Raw genomic sequence first — 19698 nt, forward strand, 5'->3', positions numbered from 1 at the left:
TCAAAAATCAAACTGACTGGTCCAAAGCGCAGGAGAGTGACCTCTGCTCTGCCTCTATTTAAAGTCAGGGAGAAGCAGATGTCACTTTTGTGCTATGCTTGTGTTGCTGGCTCTGATCTCACTGGAAGCCAACAGCCAGGGACGTTACTGGTTTTTACTCGGTCTTCCCAATTGCTGCCAGTCTTCGAAGCTCAGGTTGACGTCACATCACGTCACGTCAGATTCGCTACGTCTGAACCCTGAGGTCATGACATGATGCAGCATATGCCATCAGCACACAAACCCATGTGAACAGCTTCATTGCAACATGCCAGAGAGTCGTAAATAATTACTGACATCAACAAAAGAACATAAGACGTAGGAGCAGGAATAGGTCATTCGGCCCCTCGAGCCTGCTCCGCCATTCAATGAGATCATGGCTGATCTGATCTTGGCCTCAACTCCACTTCCCTGCCCGCTCCCCATAACCCTTGACTCCCTTACTTTTCAAAAATCTGTCTATCTCCACCTTAAATATATTCAATGACCCAGCCTCCACAGCTCCTTGGGGTAGAGAATTCCAAAGATTCTGAGAGAAGAAATTCCTCCTCATTTCCGATTTAAAAGGATGCCCACTTATTCTGAAATTATGCCCCCTAGTTCTAGTTTCCCCCACGAGGGGAAACATCCTCTCTGCATCTTCCCTGTCAAGCCCCTTCAGAATCTTATATGTTTCAATAAGATCCCCTCTCATTCTTCTAAACTCCACTGAGTATAGGCCCAACCTGCTCAACCTTTCTTCATAAGACAACCCCTTCATTTCTGGAATCAACCTCATGAACCTTCTCTGAACTGCCTCCAATGCAAGTATATCCTTCCTTAAATAAGGAGACCAAAACTGTACGCAGTACTCCAGGTGTGGTCTCACCAATGCCTTGTACAGTTGTAACAGGACTTCCCTACTTTTAGACTCCATTCCCTTTGCAATAAAGGCCAACACTCCATTTATCTTCCTAATTACTTGCTGTACCTGCATGCTAACTTTTTTGTGATTTAGGTACAAGGACCCCCATATCCCTCTGTACCTCAACATTTTGTAATCTCTCCCCATTTAAATAATAATTTGCTTTTTTATTTTTCCTACCAAAGTGGATAACTTCGCATTTTCCCCATATTAAACTCCATCTGCCAGATTTTTGCCCACTCACTTAGCCTATCTATATCCCTTTGGAGATTCTTTGCATCCTCCACACAATTTGCTTTCCCACCTATCTTTGTATCATCAGCAAATTTGGCTACATTACACTCAGTCCCTTCATCCAAGTCATTAATATAGATTGTAAATAGTTGAGGTCCCGGCACTGGTCCCTGTGGCACCCCACTAGTTACAGTTTGCCAACCTGAAAATTACCCATTTATCCCAACTCTCTGTTTTCTGTTAGTTAGCCAATCCTCTATCCATGCTAATATATTACCCCCAACCCCGTGAGCTCTTGTGTAGTAACCTTTTATGTGGCACCTTATCGAATGCCTTCTGGAAATCCAAATACACGACATCTACTGGTTCCCCTTTATCCACCCTGCTCGTTACATCCTCAAAGAACTCCAGCAAATTTGTCAAACATGATTTCTATCAAACCACCCAGAGTTCACACATCCACAGTCCTCATAGAGTCACAGCTAGTGCTGCACGTGCAGCTTATCAAGGTAGCAACTGGGAGCTGGTCTACATGGAAACCAGCTCCACATGTTATGTGTAAACCTTAGGAAAGTGGTGCACTTAAATCATTCTCCTGTAACCCAGACTACAGAGATAACAACTCAAGTGTTGGATAGTGGTGGACCAACACTAACCGCTGCCCTGGAAAAATTACTCAAGCCATTTCCCCTTTTCCCCTTTTTCTTTCCCTCCCAATACACTGAAGGGAGCTAAAGGTACAGCAGAAATTAAGCATCAACGTTTGGAATACCGAATCTCCCTGGCAACCTGTAGCCCAGCAACAAGCTGTTTTTCAGTAGATATTATCAGACATTACAAAAGAAAAAATAATTAATCGAACATTAGGGCTGGAATTTCTCAAAATGCTATTACCAATATCATCAATAATCCCTAGTATTCTTAAACTTGCTGTTCAATCCACTGTGCATAAACTGATCAGTTACGATGTACAAAACCAAGAAACCGAATTGAAAACAGAAAATACACCTCAGGTCAGCCAGCGTTTGAAAGAGAAAGAGTTTAACATTTCAGGTGGAAGCCTTCACCAGGACTGATGTTTGATGGACCGCCCCATGGAAGTGTTAACAGATCTTTTCCCTTTCTGAAAAGCTGTGTCTTTCTAGTATTCTCTGTAATTGTTTCAGATCTCCAGCATTCGTAGCTTGTTTTCACATTGAGCAACTGAATTCTTCTGCTACCTGCACAACAATTAGTAGGCGTGGTACAGGAGATCACTGTACCCCGTTCAGGGGCACCGCCCATGTTTAAATTCAGGGTGGCTATCCGGGGGTGACAGATGTTACAAGTCGCTAATATTGAAATGTGATCGGTTCCTTCCATGGCAGCTGCCACTGTTCCCTGAACTTTCACCATAAGCATTATTCCATTTTAAAGGTCAGAGCTTTCCTGAAAAGCTGAATGAGCTAATACACTCAAGCAAGAGGGATTATCTGAAATCAATTCAAACACACGGGTAGGTTTTCCTCTTCAGTGCCAGGGTGTAACAGCTTGACAGGGCAAAAGGCTCTATCATGAAACTGGGCACAAGCTGCTTATGATTTTTTTGTCCATTAAAATGAAAGGATGGAAAATCATGAGCAGCTTGTGCCCAATTATGATCTTATGGACCTACACTGAAGAGAAATTCTATCTCACAGTGTTGGAGGATAGTGCACCAAAATATACAGTAGCCTCTGATGGTTTATTACTGAGAACATACAAAGGTATAGGATGAAAAAAGGCCACTCAGCCCATCAAAGCTCTCTACTACCCAGACTCTCCCACTGAAAGATGTTGCATAGATCGGTTTTTAGGGGGATTTATCACAGAATTGAAACTAAATATTGGTAGTTGACACAATGAACATAAGATCATAAGAAATAGGAGCAGGAGTCGGCCATTTGGCCCTTCGAGCCTGCTTCGCCATTCAATGAGATCATGGCTGATCTTCTACCACATCTCCACTTTCCTGCACTATCCCCATATCCCTTGATTCCCCTAGAATCCAAAAATCTATCAATCTCTGTCTTGAATATACTCAACGACTGGGCCTCCACAGCTCTCTGGGGTAGAGAATTCCAAAGATTCACAACCCTTTGAGTGAAGAAATTTCCCCTCATCTCAGTACTAAATGGTTGACCCCTTATTCTGAGACTGTGACCCCGTGTTCTAGACTCCCCACCCAGGGGAAACATCCTCCCTGCATCTACCCCGTCAAGCCCTTAAGAATTTTACATGAAAAAATATACACTATGAAATCCACCTTGAATGATTGAGCAGCAGCTGTGAATTTGAATAAAATCTGAATTTGAATACTGTATATAAGACAGCCATAGTGAATAAACTCAACAGTGTGCATCTCATTTGATTCAAAATTCAGTGTTAAAGGCTTCCTGACACAAGATTAATTGTTCACTTTTTAAAAGAGGTTTCAAGAACTGTTTTGAAGTGTTTAGTGTGCTATGGAGAATTTTATTGGAAAGGTAATTTAATCATTAAACATTTTCCAGCCCATGAGTATCAGGGATTCATATTATTTTCAGTGGGAATTTTCAAAGCCAGTTTCAGGAAGATTACAAAATCTTAAAACCTTTCGAAAAGAATAAGCTTACAATTACTTTATAGGTCACACACAGAAGAAATCTACTTCCCGAGTAGGAAAAACGTTGCTAGTTGCATGCCATGTGGCGGAAATTTCTTCTTTCAAGTAGGAAAAGTTTCTTATTTATGCAATATATATTTTTTAAACTTACGCACAAATCTATCAACTGAATTCAACAAAACAGGTCACTGAAACCATTCAGAGTCTGTTAGATACTCATTACAGCTGTCACAGTAAGAAAGAAGTGAAAGTGTGGTTCATAATAAATTATTTACCACAAAGCCAATAAATGTCCTCATAAGTAAACCATTGTAATGATTACATATTGACGAAAAACATTAGCTCAATAATCGACTCTCTTTATTGCTATTACTATTATTAATTCTGGTGGTAGTGTTACATTTTGCTTCGCAATGTAATAAGATACTTCGTACATAGTGATTATAAATATTTAATACCCTGTTATTTTTATAGGCACTAAGCATGCACTGGCCTGGAATTTCCTGGAAGGTTTTGGCATAGCTACAGTGTAAGAGGGGAGCTGAGCCATTTTTAATCGAGGAAATTCACGTGCAACTGATTTATGCCGGTGTTATGCCAAAATATAGCTATGCACAAATTTCCTCAGCATCCAGTTGTTTCCTAAATGAATCCAGTCTTCCCTGGCAACCATTCCAGCTGTTAATCATTCCACGTAAAAAAATACTTCCTTGCATCTGTCTAAAACTTATTCTTTATAACCCTGTACTCTCTCATCGTGCTGCTTTAAACACATCTTAAAGTGCTGCATTCTTTATCCTATTAAGTACCCAATATACTTCTAGAAGGTTCCCCCCTCCCCAAGATATGTTCTTTCTTGAAGCTAAAGAGCCCTAACTTGTCAAATTGTTCTTCATAGATCATCTCTTAACTCCAGGAGATCAATCTTGTTCTTTTCCTTTGCATTACCTCTCGGGCCTATTTTCCAGTGAAAGAATAATTTGAAGTTCCCCTTGCAGCACAGAATAATGGTTAAACTCTGCTACCCATAGTGCGAACCGAACTCTCACTCATCTGGTGAGGGAACAGAAGCAAAGCATAGCACAAAAGGATAAGGCTTAAGAGTTGAATTGAAAACAATGAGATGGAGTCCCAGAAAGTGCAAGGTGACCAGATGTTGCAGTTTAAGTGGGACTATCCGATTTTGACTTACAACGCCTAATCTTTCAACAAGCTATTTCAGGGCTGCTGGAATTATTACCCAATTTAAAATGTAATAACAAATGGCGTTTAACTGATCGCTATAAAAGCGCTAAGCAAACTAGTGAGCAAATTTTATGTCTTTTATAAAGTAAGGCTTTGATATCCTGATGCCGCATTTTATCATTTTCTCAAGATGAGCGGAGAAGTTAAGCTAGGATTTGAAGTCGGTCTTTCCAGATCAATATGAAAGGGATGAAGTTGGACAACTTCATCCATGTGTAAAAGCATCCTCACTATTTTATGGATCAGGCAGAAGCCTCCAGTTGTCATGTAAACTAATGGGCAAGCAAATGTCAGCGGAGCTAAAAGAGCTCCACGGATATTTGAAGATGGTATGTGTGCATGCGTTGTGTGTGAGCAAGAATGTGTGTGTGTGTGTGTCTGTGTCCAAGAGTGGGTGAGAGAGCAAAGATGTGTGTGTGTGCGCGTGCGAGAGCGCGCGTCCGCATTCACTTGCTGTACCCATATCCCCATGCAACTTATTAGAGCAGTATTTTTGGCAGTATAATATGGAGGTGGGTGGAGGTAGGAAACTTTAGGAAGAGGAAAAGGCCATTTGGCCCAACCAACTCTCAATTCTTTTTGATTGATTTCAATCCGACCTTCCTGACTTTTTACTGTGTCCATCTATCCCTATTTTCTTCAGGCAGCATATCTCTTAACCCATTATACTATCTGTTTCAATGGCCCTTCTTGGTACCATATTTGAAATACCTATTGCTCTGTGTTAGAAACTGCCCAAATTTCCTATTAACTTTCAATATCAATCCCTTTCATTACTGAAAATTTGGGTTAAGTTAGTCCAAAGACTCCTAGGATAAGACCAACTCCCTAAATCTTTCCTCATAGCTTCAATATCTGCTGTTCTTGGTGGAAGGGGTTCATTTACTGATTGCACCAAGGCAGTGTGAAACCAGGACTGGTACCAAGAGAAGGGACCTATCATTCCAATTCCATATAGCACAAGTGTCATCTGCATTCGATCCCTCCTGTTGTAAAGAGTATGTGGTCTATTCCCAAAGACAGATTTATTACTGGCTCAATTCCAGACTTATGGTGGTTGACTCTATACAGTTGTGACTTCACAACATCTGAATTTGTAAATTCTGAAGAAGCTGAAACCTAAAATTGCAACCCTCTTCTTCTGTAACCAGCTACAATAGCAGATAGAGGAATGTCATACCAACATACCGAGCATCCATCTGCGAACAGTACTCTCCAGGCTTCATAGGAACACAGGAGCAGCAGTAGGCCATTTAGACTTTCAGGAGGAGCCTGTTGAACTATTCTGCCTTTCAATGAGATCATGGCTAATCTGTGACCTAACTCCATATACCCGGCTTTGCCTCATATCCCTCCAGGCTTCACTCTCCCACTCTCTCTCCTTCCTTTCTGATTAAGCACATTCAGCCATTAGGATTATGCCAGTATTTCTACTTTATACATTGAGATCTTCTATTAAAGACCATGAGTTGAGAATGCCATGACCCCACTCAGAAAAGCTACACTTTGTACGTTGTTTATGATGATTCTAGAGGGGGAGAAAAGATGTAAATGCTACAATGAAGAATTTCTCACAGTTCAACAGGCTCCTCCTCATTAGGGTAAAGGGAACATTTTTGTACTTTATCTCTCAAAGTTCACCCATATGGAAGACGGATGAATAAACGTCTATCTGAATTAACTTTGCCAACTAAACTGTCTCTAACCCCCTGGGGAATCTCATCATGTATTGCCAGAAGATCCAGTCTTTCCTGCTAGGTGTTGGACTCCAGAAGACAGGTCTCAGTACGTTACTGTCCAAGTAATGTAAAAAAAAAATCATCAATACACAAACACACAAATCAAAACAGACAATAAGCATTTACAAATGACAAAGCAAAAAGGCTTTGTTCACTTAACTTCACCATAGTTCACCTTGTTTCTTTACGCACATAGGGAGGGAGATGTTCTTGATACGTATCTCGGAAATCAGAAACCCATTTATAAAGATTGGGGCAGAATTTGCAGTTGGTATGACGGCGTATTCTCAGAGTACCGCCTTTGAAATGGACAGCAAGTTTGGGATTTCCGCATGAGATAAATCCCGATCTTGCAATCTGTTAAGTTCCGATTTGACAGATCATCCGCTCTGACTATAGTATCCTCATTGCTGGTGCGGATTTGGGCTAATTGCCCACCAACTGCCAGCAATTACGCATGAAAATTTTATAGCTGGTGCAAACAGGTGCAGGAGCCTGTTTGCACAGCGTATGGGGACGCCTGTCATGATAAAAAACCTTCATCTGATGCTTTTTTGGTTAAATTACTATAAATATGTTTGCCCTTTACACTGAGCCTGCCTGAAGGATTAGCAAATCCCCAAAAGTTCAGTTGAATATTATCCTAATGTACATCTCTGCTTGAATAAAGTAGTTAAGCAGCCTGTAGTGTAGTGTGATTGCTTCTGGTCTATTGATAATTTCCCCCAAAATTCATTTCTAATTCTAAGAATGTAAATCCAGACTGGGGTGAATGACAGACCTTGGGCAGGATTTTCATTGGGCTGTGGAGGCGGGATTGGAGGCGTGTCGGGGGTTAAAATCCCGAAATCGGGGGGCACGAACCCATCCCGCCCCCAACCCACCTCCATGCCAGTTTCAAAGGAGGCGGGTACCCAACCCGCACTGGGACCCGCCTCCCCGAGGCAGGAAGGGGATTAGTGCCAATTAACTGCCTGTTAACAGGTAGTTAACAGGCAGTTTTTAGCCTAATCCCTATTTTCATCCCTGAAGTGTGGGATTCCTGACGGCTCCAAACCACGCCAAGTTAGCGAGGTGGGCCATTGGGATGAAGGGCTTGGAGGGGTTGAGATGTCCGGTGTTCAGGTGAGTAATGGGTGCATGAGTGCAGAGGTAAGTGTGTTTAAAGTGTTTAAAGAAGTTGTACTTACATGTACTTACCTTTACAGCCTTCCTTCCTTCAGGTCTCGGGAGTCCCTCATCTCACCGGCACAGAAAGCAGAATGGCCGCGAGCTGTCAAGAGTTCCAGCATTCAGCTTTCTGTTCTGGAGAGATCGCTACATCATCCTGAGAGGAAGGAATTAACTTGGAGTACAGATTGTCAGTGTTTGACAGCTTCAAACAGCTGTGAAACGCTGATATTTCATCTGTCAAAAGGTCTTGACAGATGAAATATCAATCTGTGACGTCACCTGTTGCCGGGTGGCCCTCAATTGGCCTGCTGAGCCCACTGGGCGGGCTCAACAAAGTCAATCAAGTGAAAATCGCGTGGGTTGGCTAGAACTTGATGGAGGCGGGACTACAACCCCAAAAGTTGTAGTCCCGCCTCCTCGATCAAAATCCAGCCCCTTCTGTTTCCTGATTGGAGCACTAGCTCGCGTGATCCCAGGTACGCTTACGCACACGGTGCGCCCCTGTGATCCATGGACCATTATGCTATGCTCAATTCCGCAGCATCTGACAGCAACTTCTCGAAGGAGGAGTCCCAGCAGGTAAGTGTGCATTCCGCTCGGAGGTAGGCGGTGTACTCCATAGCTACGCTGCCAACCGCAATTTCAGGGCCCAATGTGTTTATGATTTTGCTACACCAATCACGCAAAAGGAAATCGCCCCCATGGTAAACAAATGCCTGTCTGAGTTAGCACCACAATTGTCAGAGGGTTTTCATCTGGAGACCAACCTATTCTATACAAGAACTGTTATCACAAGAACAAATCTATAGATGATACATGTCTTGCAAGACTGCAGTCATATTACTACAGTATTTAATTGAATTTCAGATACACGTTATTACCTTCATTTAAGTAAAGAAAAGCCTTACCATTTTCATTATCGATGTCTATTAGCTTATCAAGGAAATCCTTCACACAGCTTACACTCTGTAAAATGAATGGATGAAGGGGTGTCATCCACTGTTCTTTCCCATGTCCCAACTGAAGGCCCAGGTTACCAATACTCTGAACCGCCTGAAAGGGAAAACACAAATCAGCCCATTACTATAGCAATACCATCTGCCTTTTCATGTGTCTGACTGAAATGACCTTAATACATAGCCCTTTCCAGCCTATGTCCAGTGACTGAGGGGTCCAGAACGAGGGGACATAGGTACAGGATTAAACGTAAGAGATTCAGGACAGAGAGCAGGAGAAACTTTTATTTTTACACAGTACGTTGTGAGGCTGGGGAATGCAACACCAGAGTTAGTGATTGAAGCAGAGGCCATGTGAACATTTCAGAAAAGGTTAGATAGGTGGTGGAAGGGAAAGGTATTAAAAGCATATAGGAATTGAATGGGCACACGTGATTAGGACCGCTGCTTGTGTGGAGGATGAGCACCAACATGCACTGGTTGGGCCGAACAGACTTTGTTCCATGTAATGCACTTCTTTTCTGCATGTTAAAATCAATTTACCAGCTATTAAACCTATAACCTGCCTCTTCTGAATGTATATCTGTACTCCTGACCCTCACCTGTTGTCCAATCCCCAACCATTTTGTTTTGGTCAGTCTATAAAGGCATTCCCCTGTTTGACCATAGCATTCTGATGAAGGGTCTCACCTGGAACATTAACCTGTTTTTCTCTCTCAGATGCTGACTAATCCACTGTTTATTTCCAGCAGTTTCTGTTTTTATTCCATCACTATAGTAATCAGAGGAAACCGCACGAGCCAGAATTTGATCATAAAATAACTTGAAAATAGCAAATAATTTTGTCCAAACACTGTATGGGTTTAGCAGCTCACTGTTGGAATTGCAGTGGTAACCTTTAATGAATAATAAATAAAACAGCGTCATGAGGAATCCATGCAGGAAGAAATATGCTCAGTTTGGTACTGAACCATTTCATCAAAGATTGACAGCAAGAATTGAATTACCTTAGTGCATTCTTTGTGTACATGATCTGTGTAACACTAGAAACCTATTGCATGCACAATGAGTGCTGGCAGTGGTTATACTGCCATCTGTTAGCAGCTGGGCAGAAAGTATATGCAGTTTTAACAAACAATGGAAATGTTGAAATGGTTGTTCAGGCAGAATCTCTGTCAAATATATCATCAAAACTAAATAAAATCAGACTGAAGAGCAACAGAATACTTCCATAGCCTTCTTGTACTAATTCTTTCAAACAGAATGAAATCTCACACCATTGAATTATAAAATAAATAGACTTACAAATATCACATTCTATGTTTATCAATGGAGAGAAACTCCTGTCGAATGATTAATAAAATCACTATAAAAGTTCTGTTGGAGTATAAATAAAGAAAAGAAAATTGCAAATGTTAGATATCGGAATTAAAAATAGAAAATGCTGGAAACACACAGCAGGTGTACAGGCACTCCAACAGGAGCTAGTTCACATCTCTCCAACATAGAGAAGACCATAGTGTGAACAGCAAACAGTGCAAGTGGTCCATCCCATATCCTCTCTGCTTTCTGGAGGGACCATTCCCTCTAGGATACCCTTATTCATTCTTCCACCAACCAAACTTCCAGCTGCCCTTCCCTGGTGCATTCTCATGCTATTGTACCAGATGCAACATTTGTCCATTCACCATTGTCCAGGGCCCCAAACACTCCTTCCAGGTGAGACACCAATCTAGTATACTGTAATTGCCGCTGACAGAGCAGTCTGCTCTGGGGTACAGTGGTGTAGTGGTTGTGGTCATAGACCAGCAACCCAGAGGGCACGAGTGCAATTCCCAACTATTAAAACTAATTCAATAAATGTACTAAGTTGTGGACTGGGACCAGAAAATGAACAGGAAGGTCATCAAATTTTTGTAAAAACCCAACTGCTTCACTAATATACTTTCGGAAGAGACCCTACACTAAAGGAAACCAGGGACTTTGTCCGGAGGGAGAGTTCAAAGTGGAACACGGCGGTTTCTCCCAGCGCCCCATTTATGACTTGAAGCACGTGGCGGGGACCAGGTAGGGCGCGAGTCGCAGTGTCCGCGGGAACCCCCCAGGGGACAGGGACTGCGGGGCTTGTGTTGCAGCTGGTTTTAGTTTTTGTCTTTATTCCCTCTCCTGTCTTGGTTCTATACAAGTTTAACAAGAAACTGTTTCCAGTGGCAGGAGGGTCGGTAACCAGAGGACACAGATTTAAGGTGATTGGCAAAAGAACCAGAGGGGGAGATGAGGAGAATTGTTTTTACGAGGCAAGTTGTTGTGATCTGGAATGCGCTGCCTGAAAGGGTGGTGGAAGCAAATTCAACAGTAACATTCAAAAGGGATTTGGATAAATACTGGAAGGGATAAAATTTGCAGGGCTCTGGGGAAAGAGCAGGGGGGAGTGGGACTAATTGGAGAGCTCTTTCAAAGAGCTGGCACAGGCACGATGGGCCGAATGGCCTCCTCCTGTGCTGTATCATTCTATGATTCTATACTCAGTTCAGTCTTTATGTGATTCCAGTCCCACACAATTCTTAATGCACTCTGAAGTGCCCTTGCAAGGCATTTAGTTGTAACACAAATGCTTCAAGAAAACGCCTTCTCCGGGCAACTAGAACAAAAAGGAAGGTCTGTGATAGGGTGGAAGGCAGGAGAGATTAAATGAGAAAAGGGATGATGATGCAAGGCAAAAGGGCCCTGTATGACCATATAGGGCCAAAATGGGCCATTTATGCTGCTTTGTCAGTGTTGCTTCTCCCTCTCCTCACTGCTGAGAATGAAAGAAAAACTTTGGGGGAAACCAAATGCAGATCAGGTGACCATTTCTGCTGAATATTTCCTCCACTCTGAACCAGCATTTCCTGTTCTTCTTTCTAATGGATTGGACTGTTCTGTCGAATGTGTTAAATTCCACTCATGGTGGATGTAGAAAAGAACCACAGTACACGCTATCGTCACTCCCCACTCTATCAGCCCTTTCTTAAGGTTTTACTGAAAACCCTGAATGGAGTGGATTACATTGAGGAGTACTGGAACACTCAATCATTGTGCTCTCACCATTGGCAATAGCTCACAGTCAGGCTGTGCATTTGCATTTATCTGCTGCTCCACATTGAATAATATGCAAAAATCACCTTTGCCAAAAGCAGCAGCGTCCGTCCCGTTCTCGTATCGGCATGATGATCTCGTAGGCTGAAGAGTTTGGGCGTTAAAATAGCTGGGGCAAAAAACCTCAGAAAGAGGAAACCACTAATAGCCAAGTACTTGACATCCTAAAAAAAAACACAAAACCAATGACTGCCATAATCACAGACTATACTTAGTGAAATTATTGAACACTGCCTATAAACGCCAACTAACCCTAGACTTGGGTTACCCTCTAATCCCATTCAGATTACATGCATCAGATTTGTAGTACTTAGTACCAATTGTCAATGCGCTTTTTCAGGAGAATATTATATTTTGATCGCTCACTCGTACATTAACAAGTTACAAACCAAATTCCCATTACATCACCAGTATATTTACATACTAGCATTTTCCATCTTGTTAGACCAGCAGATGTAGAAGTGTTGATGTATATATTATAATATATATATATATCATAGAATCAGAGAATGGTAGAGCACAGAATGAGACCAATTGGCCCATCGTGCCTGTGCCAGCTCTTTGAAAGAGCTATCCAATTAGTCCCACTCCCCTGCCCTTTTCCCATAGCCCTGCAATCTTTTCTTTTTCAAGTATATATCTAATTATACATCACCATAAATTAAAGAAATGTGAAGACAACCCTGGGCCAGGCTGTCACTACTCACATTGTATGAGTTCATGCTGAGCCATTAATGGGCTCCGGCAGCATTTCAGCATTACAATAGCAATACAAAAAGATTACAGTTTCTTTGCTTTTAAAATATACTGTCAATTTCCAAACATTCTGTAGTTCAGTACACCTTCAATTATTCAGCATCAGAAACACAATGTTTATAAAATCATTTTCACAGATGGTTTTTGACAGTGAGAGTTGCTCTGTTGCTGGTTGGGTTAGCTGAACAATCTCCCAGCAGTGTTTATACAGTGACTGCAGAAAGTATTGTACCAATGACTCACTCAGAAATGTCAAAACCAAAATTATTATTTTAATTTAATGCTGCAAGAACTTTTTTTCCAAACATACACATTTCCAAAAGACAATTTTTTTTTGTTGCATTATTCAAATTTACGCTTTCTTCCACTCACCTTTCAGTAACTCTCCCCATTCCTGGCTACTCAATCAGAATGAAATCAGTGCCGTGTATCCTCAGTGTCTTACTTGACCTTGAGCTGAGCTTTGGACTCTATATCCTAACCATCAACTGAGCCCATCTATTTCCACCTCTGCCACATAGCCTGTCTCTACCCTCACCTCAACCCACCACCACTGAAACCCTTATTCACACTTTCAGCACCTCCAGGCTTCTCCTAAACCCTCTTCACCAGCCTCACGAGCTCCACCCTACAAAAAACTCCAACTTGTCCAAAACTGCGCCAGACACATCTTATCCCGCTCTAAGTCATGCTCCCCTATCCTCAATACCTCTCCTATGAAGTGCACTAGGACAGTTAAACATAGAAACATAGAAGATAGGAGTAGGCCATTCGGCCCCTCGAGCATGTTCCGCCATTTAATGAGATCATGGCTGAACATCCAAATTCAGTACCCTGTCCCTGCTTTCTCCCCATATCCCTTAATCCCTTTAGCCTCAAGAAATATATCCAACTCCTTCTTGAATATATTTAATGAATTGGCCTCAACTGCCCTGTGTGGTAGATAATTCCACAGGTTCACCACTCTCTGGGTGAAGAAATTCCTCCTCATCTCTGTCCTAAATGGCTTACCCCTTATCCTTAGACTGTGACCCCTGGTTCTGGACTCCCCTGCCATCAGGAACATCCTTCCTACATCTAGTCTGTCTAGTCCTGTTAGAATTTTATAAATTTCAATGAGATCCCCTCTCATTCTTCTAAACTCTAAGCCTAATCGACCCAATCTCTCCTCATAGTCATTCCTGCCATCCCAGGTATCAGTCTGGTGAATCTTCGCTGCACTCCCTCCATGGCAAGAACATCCTTCCTCAGATAAGATGACCAAAACTGCACACAATACTCAAGTTGCTACATTAAAGGCACTATATAAATTCAAGTTGTTGTTGTTTAAACTGGTAGATGATTCCATACTTTATCAAGCTGTGAATTAAAATCTAAACTCTCAGAATAGCAAGTGAGGGGTTGTTCCACTGGTGCTGGTAGTTGCATTCCTCAGCAGCCATGTATTCACAACAAAAATATTACAGTATGCGTGCAAAGTACATCCTGTGAAATTTATCTGGAATTATATGTTGCGGTGTGATGAATGGGAAGGTACATAGGAATGTCCAGGACCAGAAAAGACCATCAGAGCATCTGACGCTTGTATATAAATATAAAAAAATCAATATATTGAAATATATGGTGGTGTGGGAGATTCAGCAGTACCATTCAAGATGAAACCATTCTGAAACACAAAAACGCTCTTGGCTGAAGGTTCTTATGCAGTAAGTCAAGCAAACACTTATGCCCTGACATTCACTGGGGTTTTGTTACACTGGGGGATTTGAACAGAATAATAACTTTTGATCAGGTCATCTTGCTTCTGTTCAGTATCTGCCCTGCTGCAGATGTTCCGTTATTGCTTGCTGCGGCTGAACTATCTTGAGGAACAAGTGTAGACCACAGAGAAACACTGTGGGTAATTTTCAACTTACTGCTGGAGCGTAAAATTGACATTGCGGGATAGGTTTTGGTATTTTGTTTCTCACTTCTATGCAATGCTCTGGCCCTCCACTAGCATGTGCCACTGAGATTGCAGCTGTGACCCTTCAAACTCAAGCTGCTGATCACATCTGTGGGAATGAGGGTCGGGGACAACGAGCAGAGGGTGGCAGCCCCAGTGTGGGGAGTTAGCAAAATGGCTAGCCAAGTCACTCCTCTTATACACTTTCTGGTGCTTGGCCTGGGCTAGTAATGGATATTAGGTGAGACCGTGGGATCAGGTTACCTTGTAGCCTTCTCAGATGGGGAATGATGTTCAACACAAGGGGATCGATAAGATGGGTGGAATTTGTTTGAGACATCAGCTCAAATTGATAGGGAGAGGGTTTCCGTTAACACTACAAGAATTGCCTACAGATCAGTAGTTGTGTACTATTGTTTCAGCCACGTGATTTTTGAGTTTTGGTGCAATTTTAATTTCACTTTACTAATGTTATAGAATAATCACGCGGTGGCTCAAGGGGTGAAATTCCCTCCTAATTACACACTCACTGGTACTTACCTCATTGTCTGCTTCTGGAAACTGCTCCTCCACTCGCTTGTGTAACTGTTTGAAAGCCACTCTCATAATGGAAGGGCACTGCTCCACTGAACCCACAATGGCATCCATCACATCGGTCAGGTAAGATTTTAAAAGCTCCTGGCTACATTCTCGCACGCTGGCTTCTGAAAGACTCCCTTTGAAAGATATCCTCCTTTTAAATCAATACAAGAAATATTAGTCAGTATAGGTATCTTCCATTTATCTTCTCCTTCTCGGACTGTGCTATTCGTAGTTTAGTGGAATTAATTTAATTGGAAGATTGCATTCTACAAGTTCATATATGGTTCAAATAGACTGCACTCCGTCAAGGATATTTGTCCAAACAGCTACTTTATATTAAGTAGTGCAATCAACGTAGAAAAATAAATTACTTACTCTTAAGAAAAAATGAATGACCTTCATTTGTTGTAGCTTTGATATGTGAGCAAATTAATATAGTGAATTGGGGTCCCAGCTCAGTACAAGGTAAAGTGCTAGGAAATGGGGCTATGTGTTCCCATAGAAACATGGCAGAGCACGGGACCCAAGTATATGAAAGATCAAATACTCAGGTCCTGGGCTCAGGCTGGTTTCTATGGGAACGCAACAAAGGAATGCACCACAGGGAAAGAGGAAAAGCTGTAGGGAGAGTCAGTCCAGGCCACTCACTCACACCATCAGCATCCAATATCATAAAGGCAGGACCTAGACACAGGTTAACCACCCATCACTCTTGGATGGAGATGACACATTGCATGGGAAGTCCCAGACATAGCAAAGAGGGAAACTGTCCCATCAAAAGAGTGACTTTATTGTTAATCAAAAAAAACAAAAGAAATAACAATGTTTTGGTAATTCATTACTGAACCCTGTGCTTTCACAATAGAATTCAGGTGAAGATACCAAAATGAACTGTCAGTTTATGTTTACAGGTGATGCCAAGTTGTATGGCAAAGCATGGAGATTCAGAAAGCTGAAAATTAAATGCAGTCTCTGGACAGGAAGAAATCACAAATACTATTTAATACTGAGAAATGTAAGTAATAATAGATCAGCTCTAAAATAGCAAACATGATTTGTACACCATTAAATAAGATGAGCCAAGAAAATGATGGCGATGTAATAATTAGCTAAACATTGAAAATGTTGACACAGTGTATGGCAATAATTTAAAGGTAAAGACAATATTACGATATACAAACAGATTTATGGAATACAAGGACGATCGCTGTTTTTAATATAATAAAAGTGAACCAATAAAATACACGCGGAAGGATAATTTGTTTGAAAAACCAGAGGGATTGATTAAGTGAAGAAGAAGCCACATTTTAAATTTAGTTTAAGGACTAACTCCTTCACACTTATGAAATTTTTATACTGCACCAACGATACAATGTTGGTTCAGTTTTCATATATGCAGACAGCCACATTCTAAGTATACATATTCAAAGGGGGGGGGGGGATGGTAGGGGGTATGGTAGTGTAGTGGTTATGTTACTGGGCTAGTAATCCAGAGGCCTGGACTGGTAATAAGATTGAATGAGAGTTCAAATCCCACCATGGCAGTGTGAGAATTTGAAAATAAAAGTGACCCCAAAGCTGTCTGATTGATTGTTGTATAGAACCCAACTGGCTCACTCATGTCCTTCAGGGAAGGAAACGCAGTCTGGCCGATATGTGACTTGAGTCCCACATGAACATGGTTGACTCTGAAGTGGCTGAGCAAGCCACTCAGTTGTCCCACCACCTTTTCAGGGCCAGCCTTACCAGCAACACCCACATTCTGACTAATTCCAGATTCACAGCAGGGAACTAAGAGAGGGACATGAGTGTAAATAAATAAAAGATAAAAATATTTGCGGTGGTGAAATAGAATCTGGATGAGGTTGGGAGGGTGCATGGCCTTTAATGGGTCTAAGTGACAGCTGGTTAACTTACTTGTAACTATTGTGTTTTAGAAATTCTTTACTATAAAGGATAAGTCATTATCCTTCTGCTGTTTACACAATATACCAAACTTTCAAAGTGCATGTAGTGTATAAATTGACAATTATCATCCTTAATTATAGGTTTGTTTATCAAGGCTAAGCATCCTTTTATTGTCTACAGTAAAGCAGCTATTCTGTCCTTTTGTTCTCCTTTTTAAGGCCTTTTGAAAAACCCTGATTTGTAGTCTGTCAGGCTATTTGCAAGATATTTTAATGTACAGTTCCCTAGCTGCCAGCAGCCCCCTGCTACCTTACCCAAAAATCCATTCTTCATGCTTGAGCCTTGCCGGTGACTGCTAACGGGCTACTCAGCAGTGATTCATTAGTAATTCATTAGCCATAAAGCACTTTGGGACATCCTGAGGAGCTATATACCTGGAAGGGATTGACATCACAAGGTTTTAAGGGGGGTCTTAAAAGAGCAGAGAGAGGTGGAGAGGTTTATAAGAGGGTCTCCCAGAGGTTGGGGCCTAGACAGCTGAATGCACGGCTGCCAATGGTGGGGCGAAGGAAATCGGGGATTCACAAGAGGCCAGATTTGGAGGAATGCAGAGTTCTTGGGTGGGTTGTAGGGCTGGAGGAGGTTACAGAGATAGGGAGGAGCATGGCCATGGAAATATTTGAACACAAGGATGAGAATTTTACAATTGAGGCATTGCTGGACTGAGAGCCAATGTAGGTCACTGAGTACAGGGGTGATGGGAGAACAGGACATGGTGCAAGTTAGGATACGGTCAGCAGAGATTTGGATGAGCTGAAGTTTATGGAGGGTGGAAGATGGGAGGCTGACCTGGAGAGCATTGGAATAGTCAAGTCTGGATGTTACAAAGACATGGATGAGGATTTCAGCAGCAGATGGGCTGAGGCAGCGACAGAGACGGGCAATATTACGAAGGTGGAAATGGGCGGTTTTGGTGATGGAGAGGATATGGGGTCGGAAGCTCAGCTCAGGGTCAAATAAGATGCTGATTGTGAGCAGTCTGGTTCGCCCTCAGACAGTGACTACTGGAGAGCGATGGAATCGGTGGCTATGGAACGGAGTTTGTGGCGGGGGCCGAAGACAAGGCTTCGGTCTTCCCAATATTTAATTGGAGGTAATTTCTGCTCATCCAATACAGGATGGCAGACAAGCAGCGTGCCAAATCATAGGCAGTGAAGGGTCAAGAGAGGTGATGGTGAGGTACAGCTGACTCTCATCAGTGTACATGTGGAATCTGACATTGTATTTTCGGATGATGTCTCCGAGGGGCAGCGTGTAGATGAGAAATAGGAGGGGGCAGATAGATTAATCTTTTCCCCAATAGCTCTTAGCTTAGATCAGCTAACCCAGCATAAACCAGGAATTGAGCATGGTCCTTTCTGGTCACTGTTCACACAGTCGTGGTGTCCTTTATGTCTTTAATTTCTTACCGTTATGCTTCTTCCCATTGTCTCATGTGTTCTGATGAAACCTTGGTGGAGATTTTCACTGGTTCCACTGGGTGGAAATGGGGTGGCAACACCCTGAAAATCACAGGGAAAACCTACCACTCCTAATCTGGCCAACCCAAAACCATCCTGAAAGGTGCTCAGCGCTGGGCGACCAAAGTGCCCACATGTTTCAGGTGGTAGGCCCTTTTAATATACAAATTGGGGTCCTATGACGTACATTGGACCCTGATTGTCATTATCGAGACAACTGAGTGGAGTGGGCACCGTGCATGTTCTGCCCAGTTTTACCTGGTGGTACAGCCAAAGAGGACCAAAATAGGACAGTTGAAAATTACTTTGGTGGGGCCAAGAGGTGCAGGAATTCTTTTCTGGGATCCACAAGAATGACATGGACTGCTGCCACCCGGGGCTACCCCGCGCACGCCCCCCTCCCCCCCACCCCCACCCCTATCTTGGTGTTGGTCGAGTTGGCCTCCAGGCCACGTGACATTGCATGGGCCTGGAGCCAGCTAGTTGCAGCAGGGGAGCCCATTCGATGGCATGGTAATGAGACCCCGGCCCTCCTGCCGGTACCATCGGGCGGCCAGACAGCACGATCCACCGCTCAGCCACCCGATAGTTAAAATCTACCCCCTTAACTTGTCTGTCCTCTTCACGGATGCCGATTGGCCTGCTGAGTGTTTCCAGCATTTTTTTGGTTTCTTCTGTTTCAGAATTCCAGCATCGGCAGTTGTTTGCTTTTTATTTCTGTGGAAGTTTAATGAATTTGCTGCTCTCCAAATTTTACGTAATGATGTTTCTTCAAGATACACCACATGCACTGACAGGTGAGGTCCAGGTACAGGTACAGTGAGCTCTTCTAAACAGCTTAAATTTGGGAACCAACTCAGGCTACCCTACTAGGTCGTTTAAACACAAAATACTAAACAAATATTCAGCATTCAAACATGTATTTCAAATCAACAG

At 42.5% G+C, this 19698-nt stretch overlaps 1 protein-coding gene across 2 annotated transcripts in view; it reads right to left on the bottom strand.

The window, feature by feature from the left end:
• The window catches only part of rasal1a (RAS protein activator like 1a (GAP1 like)), a 301463-nt gene that overhangs the window by 50492 nt on the left and 231273 nt on the right, over window positions 1-19698 (bottom strand). For both annotated transcript variants that reach the window (XM_085961524.1, XM_085961525.1), the window contains exons 14-16: window positions 15293-15485; window positions 12078-12215; window positions 8866-9010 (exon numbers count right to left, since the gene is read on the bottom strand). In XM_085961524.1, coding sequence (XP_085817650.1) covers window positions 8866-9010; window positions 12078-12215; window positions 15293-15485 — 476 coding nt within the window. The remainder of the gene's footprint in view (window positions 1-8865; window positions 9011-12077; window positions 12216-15292; window positions 15486-19698) is intronic.

Source organism: Somniosus microcephalus, chromosome 19 (genome assembly GCF_052327205.1).
Source record: "Somniosus microcephalus isolate GS21.2 chromosome 19, FLI_Smic_1.0, whole genome shotgun sequence".
In the NCBI taxonomy this organism is placed as follows: Eukaryota; Metazoa; Chordata; class Chondrichthyes; order Squaliformes; family Somniosidae; genus Somniosus; species Somniosus microcephalus.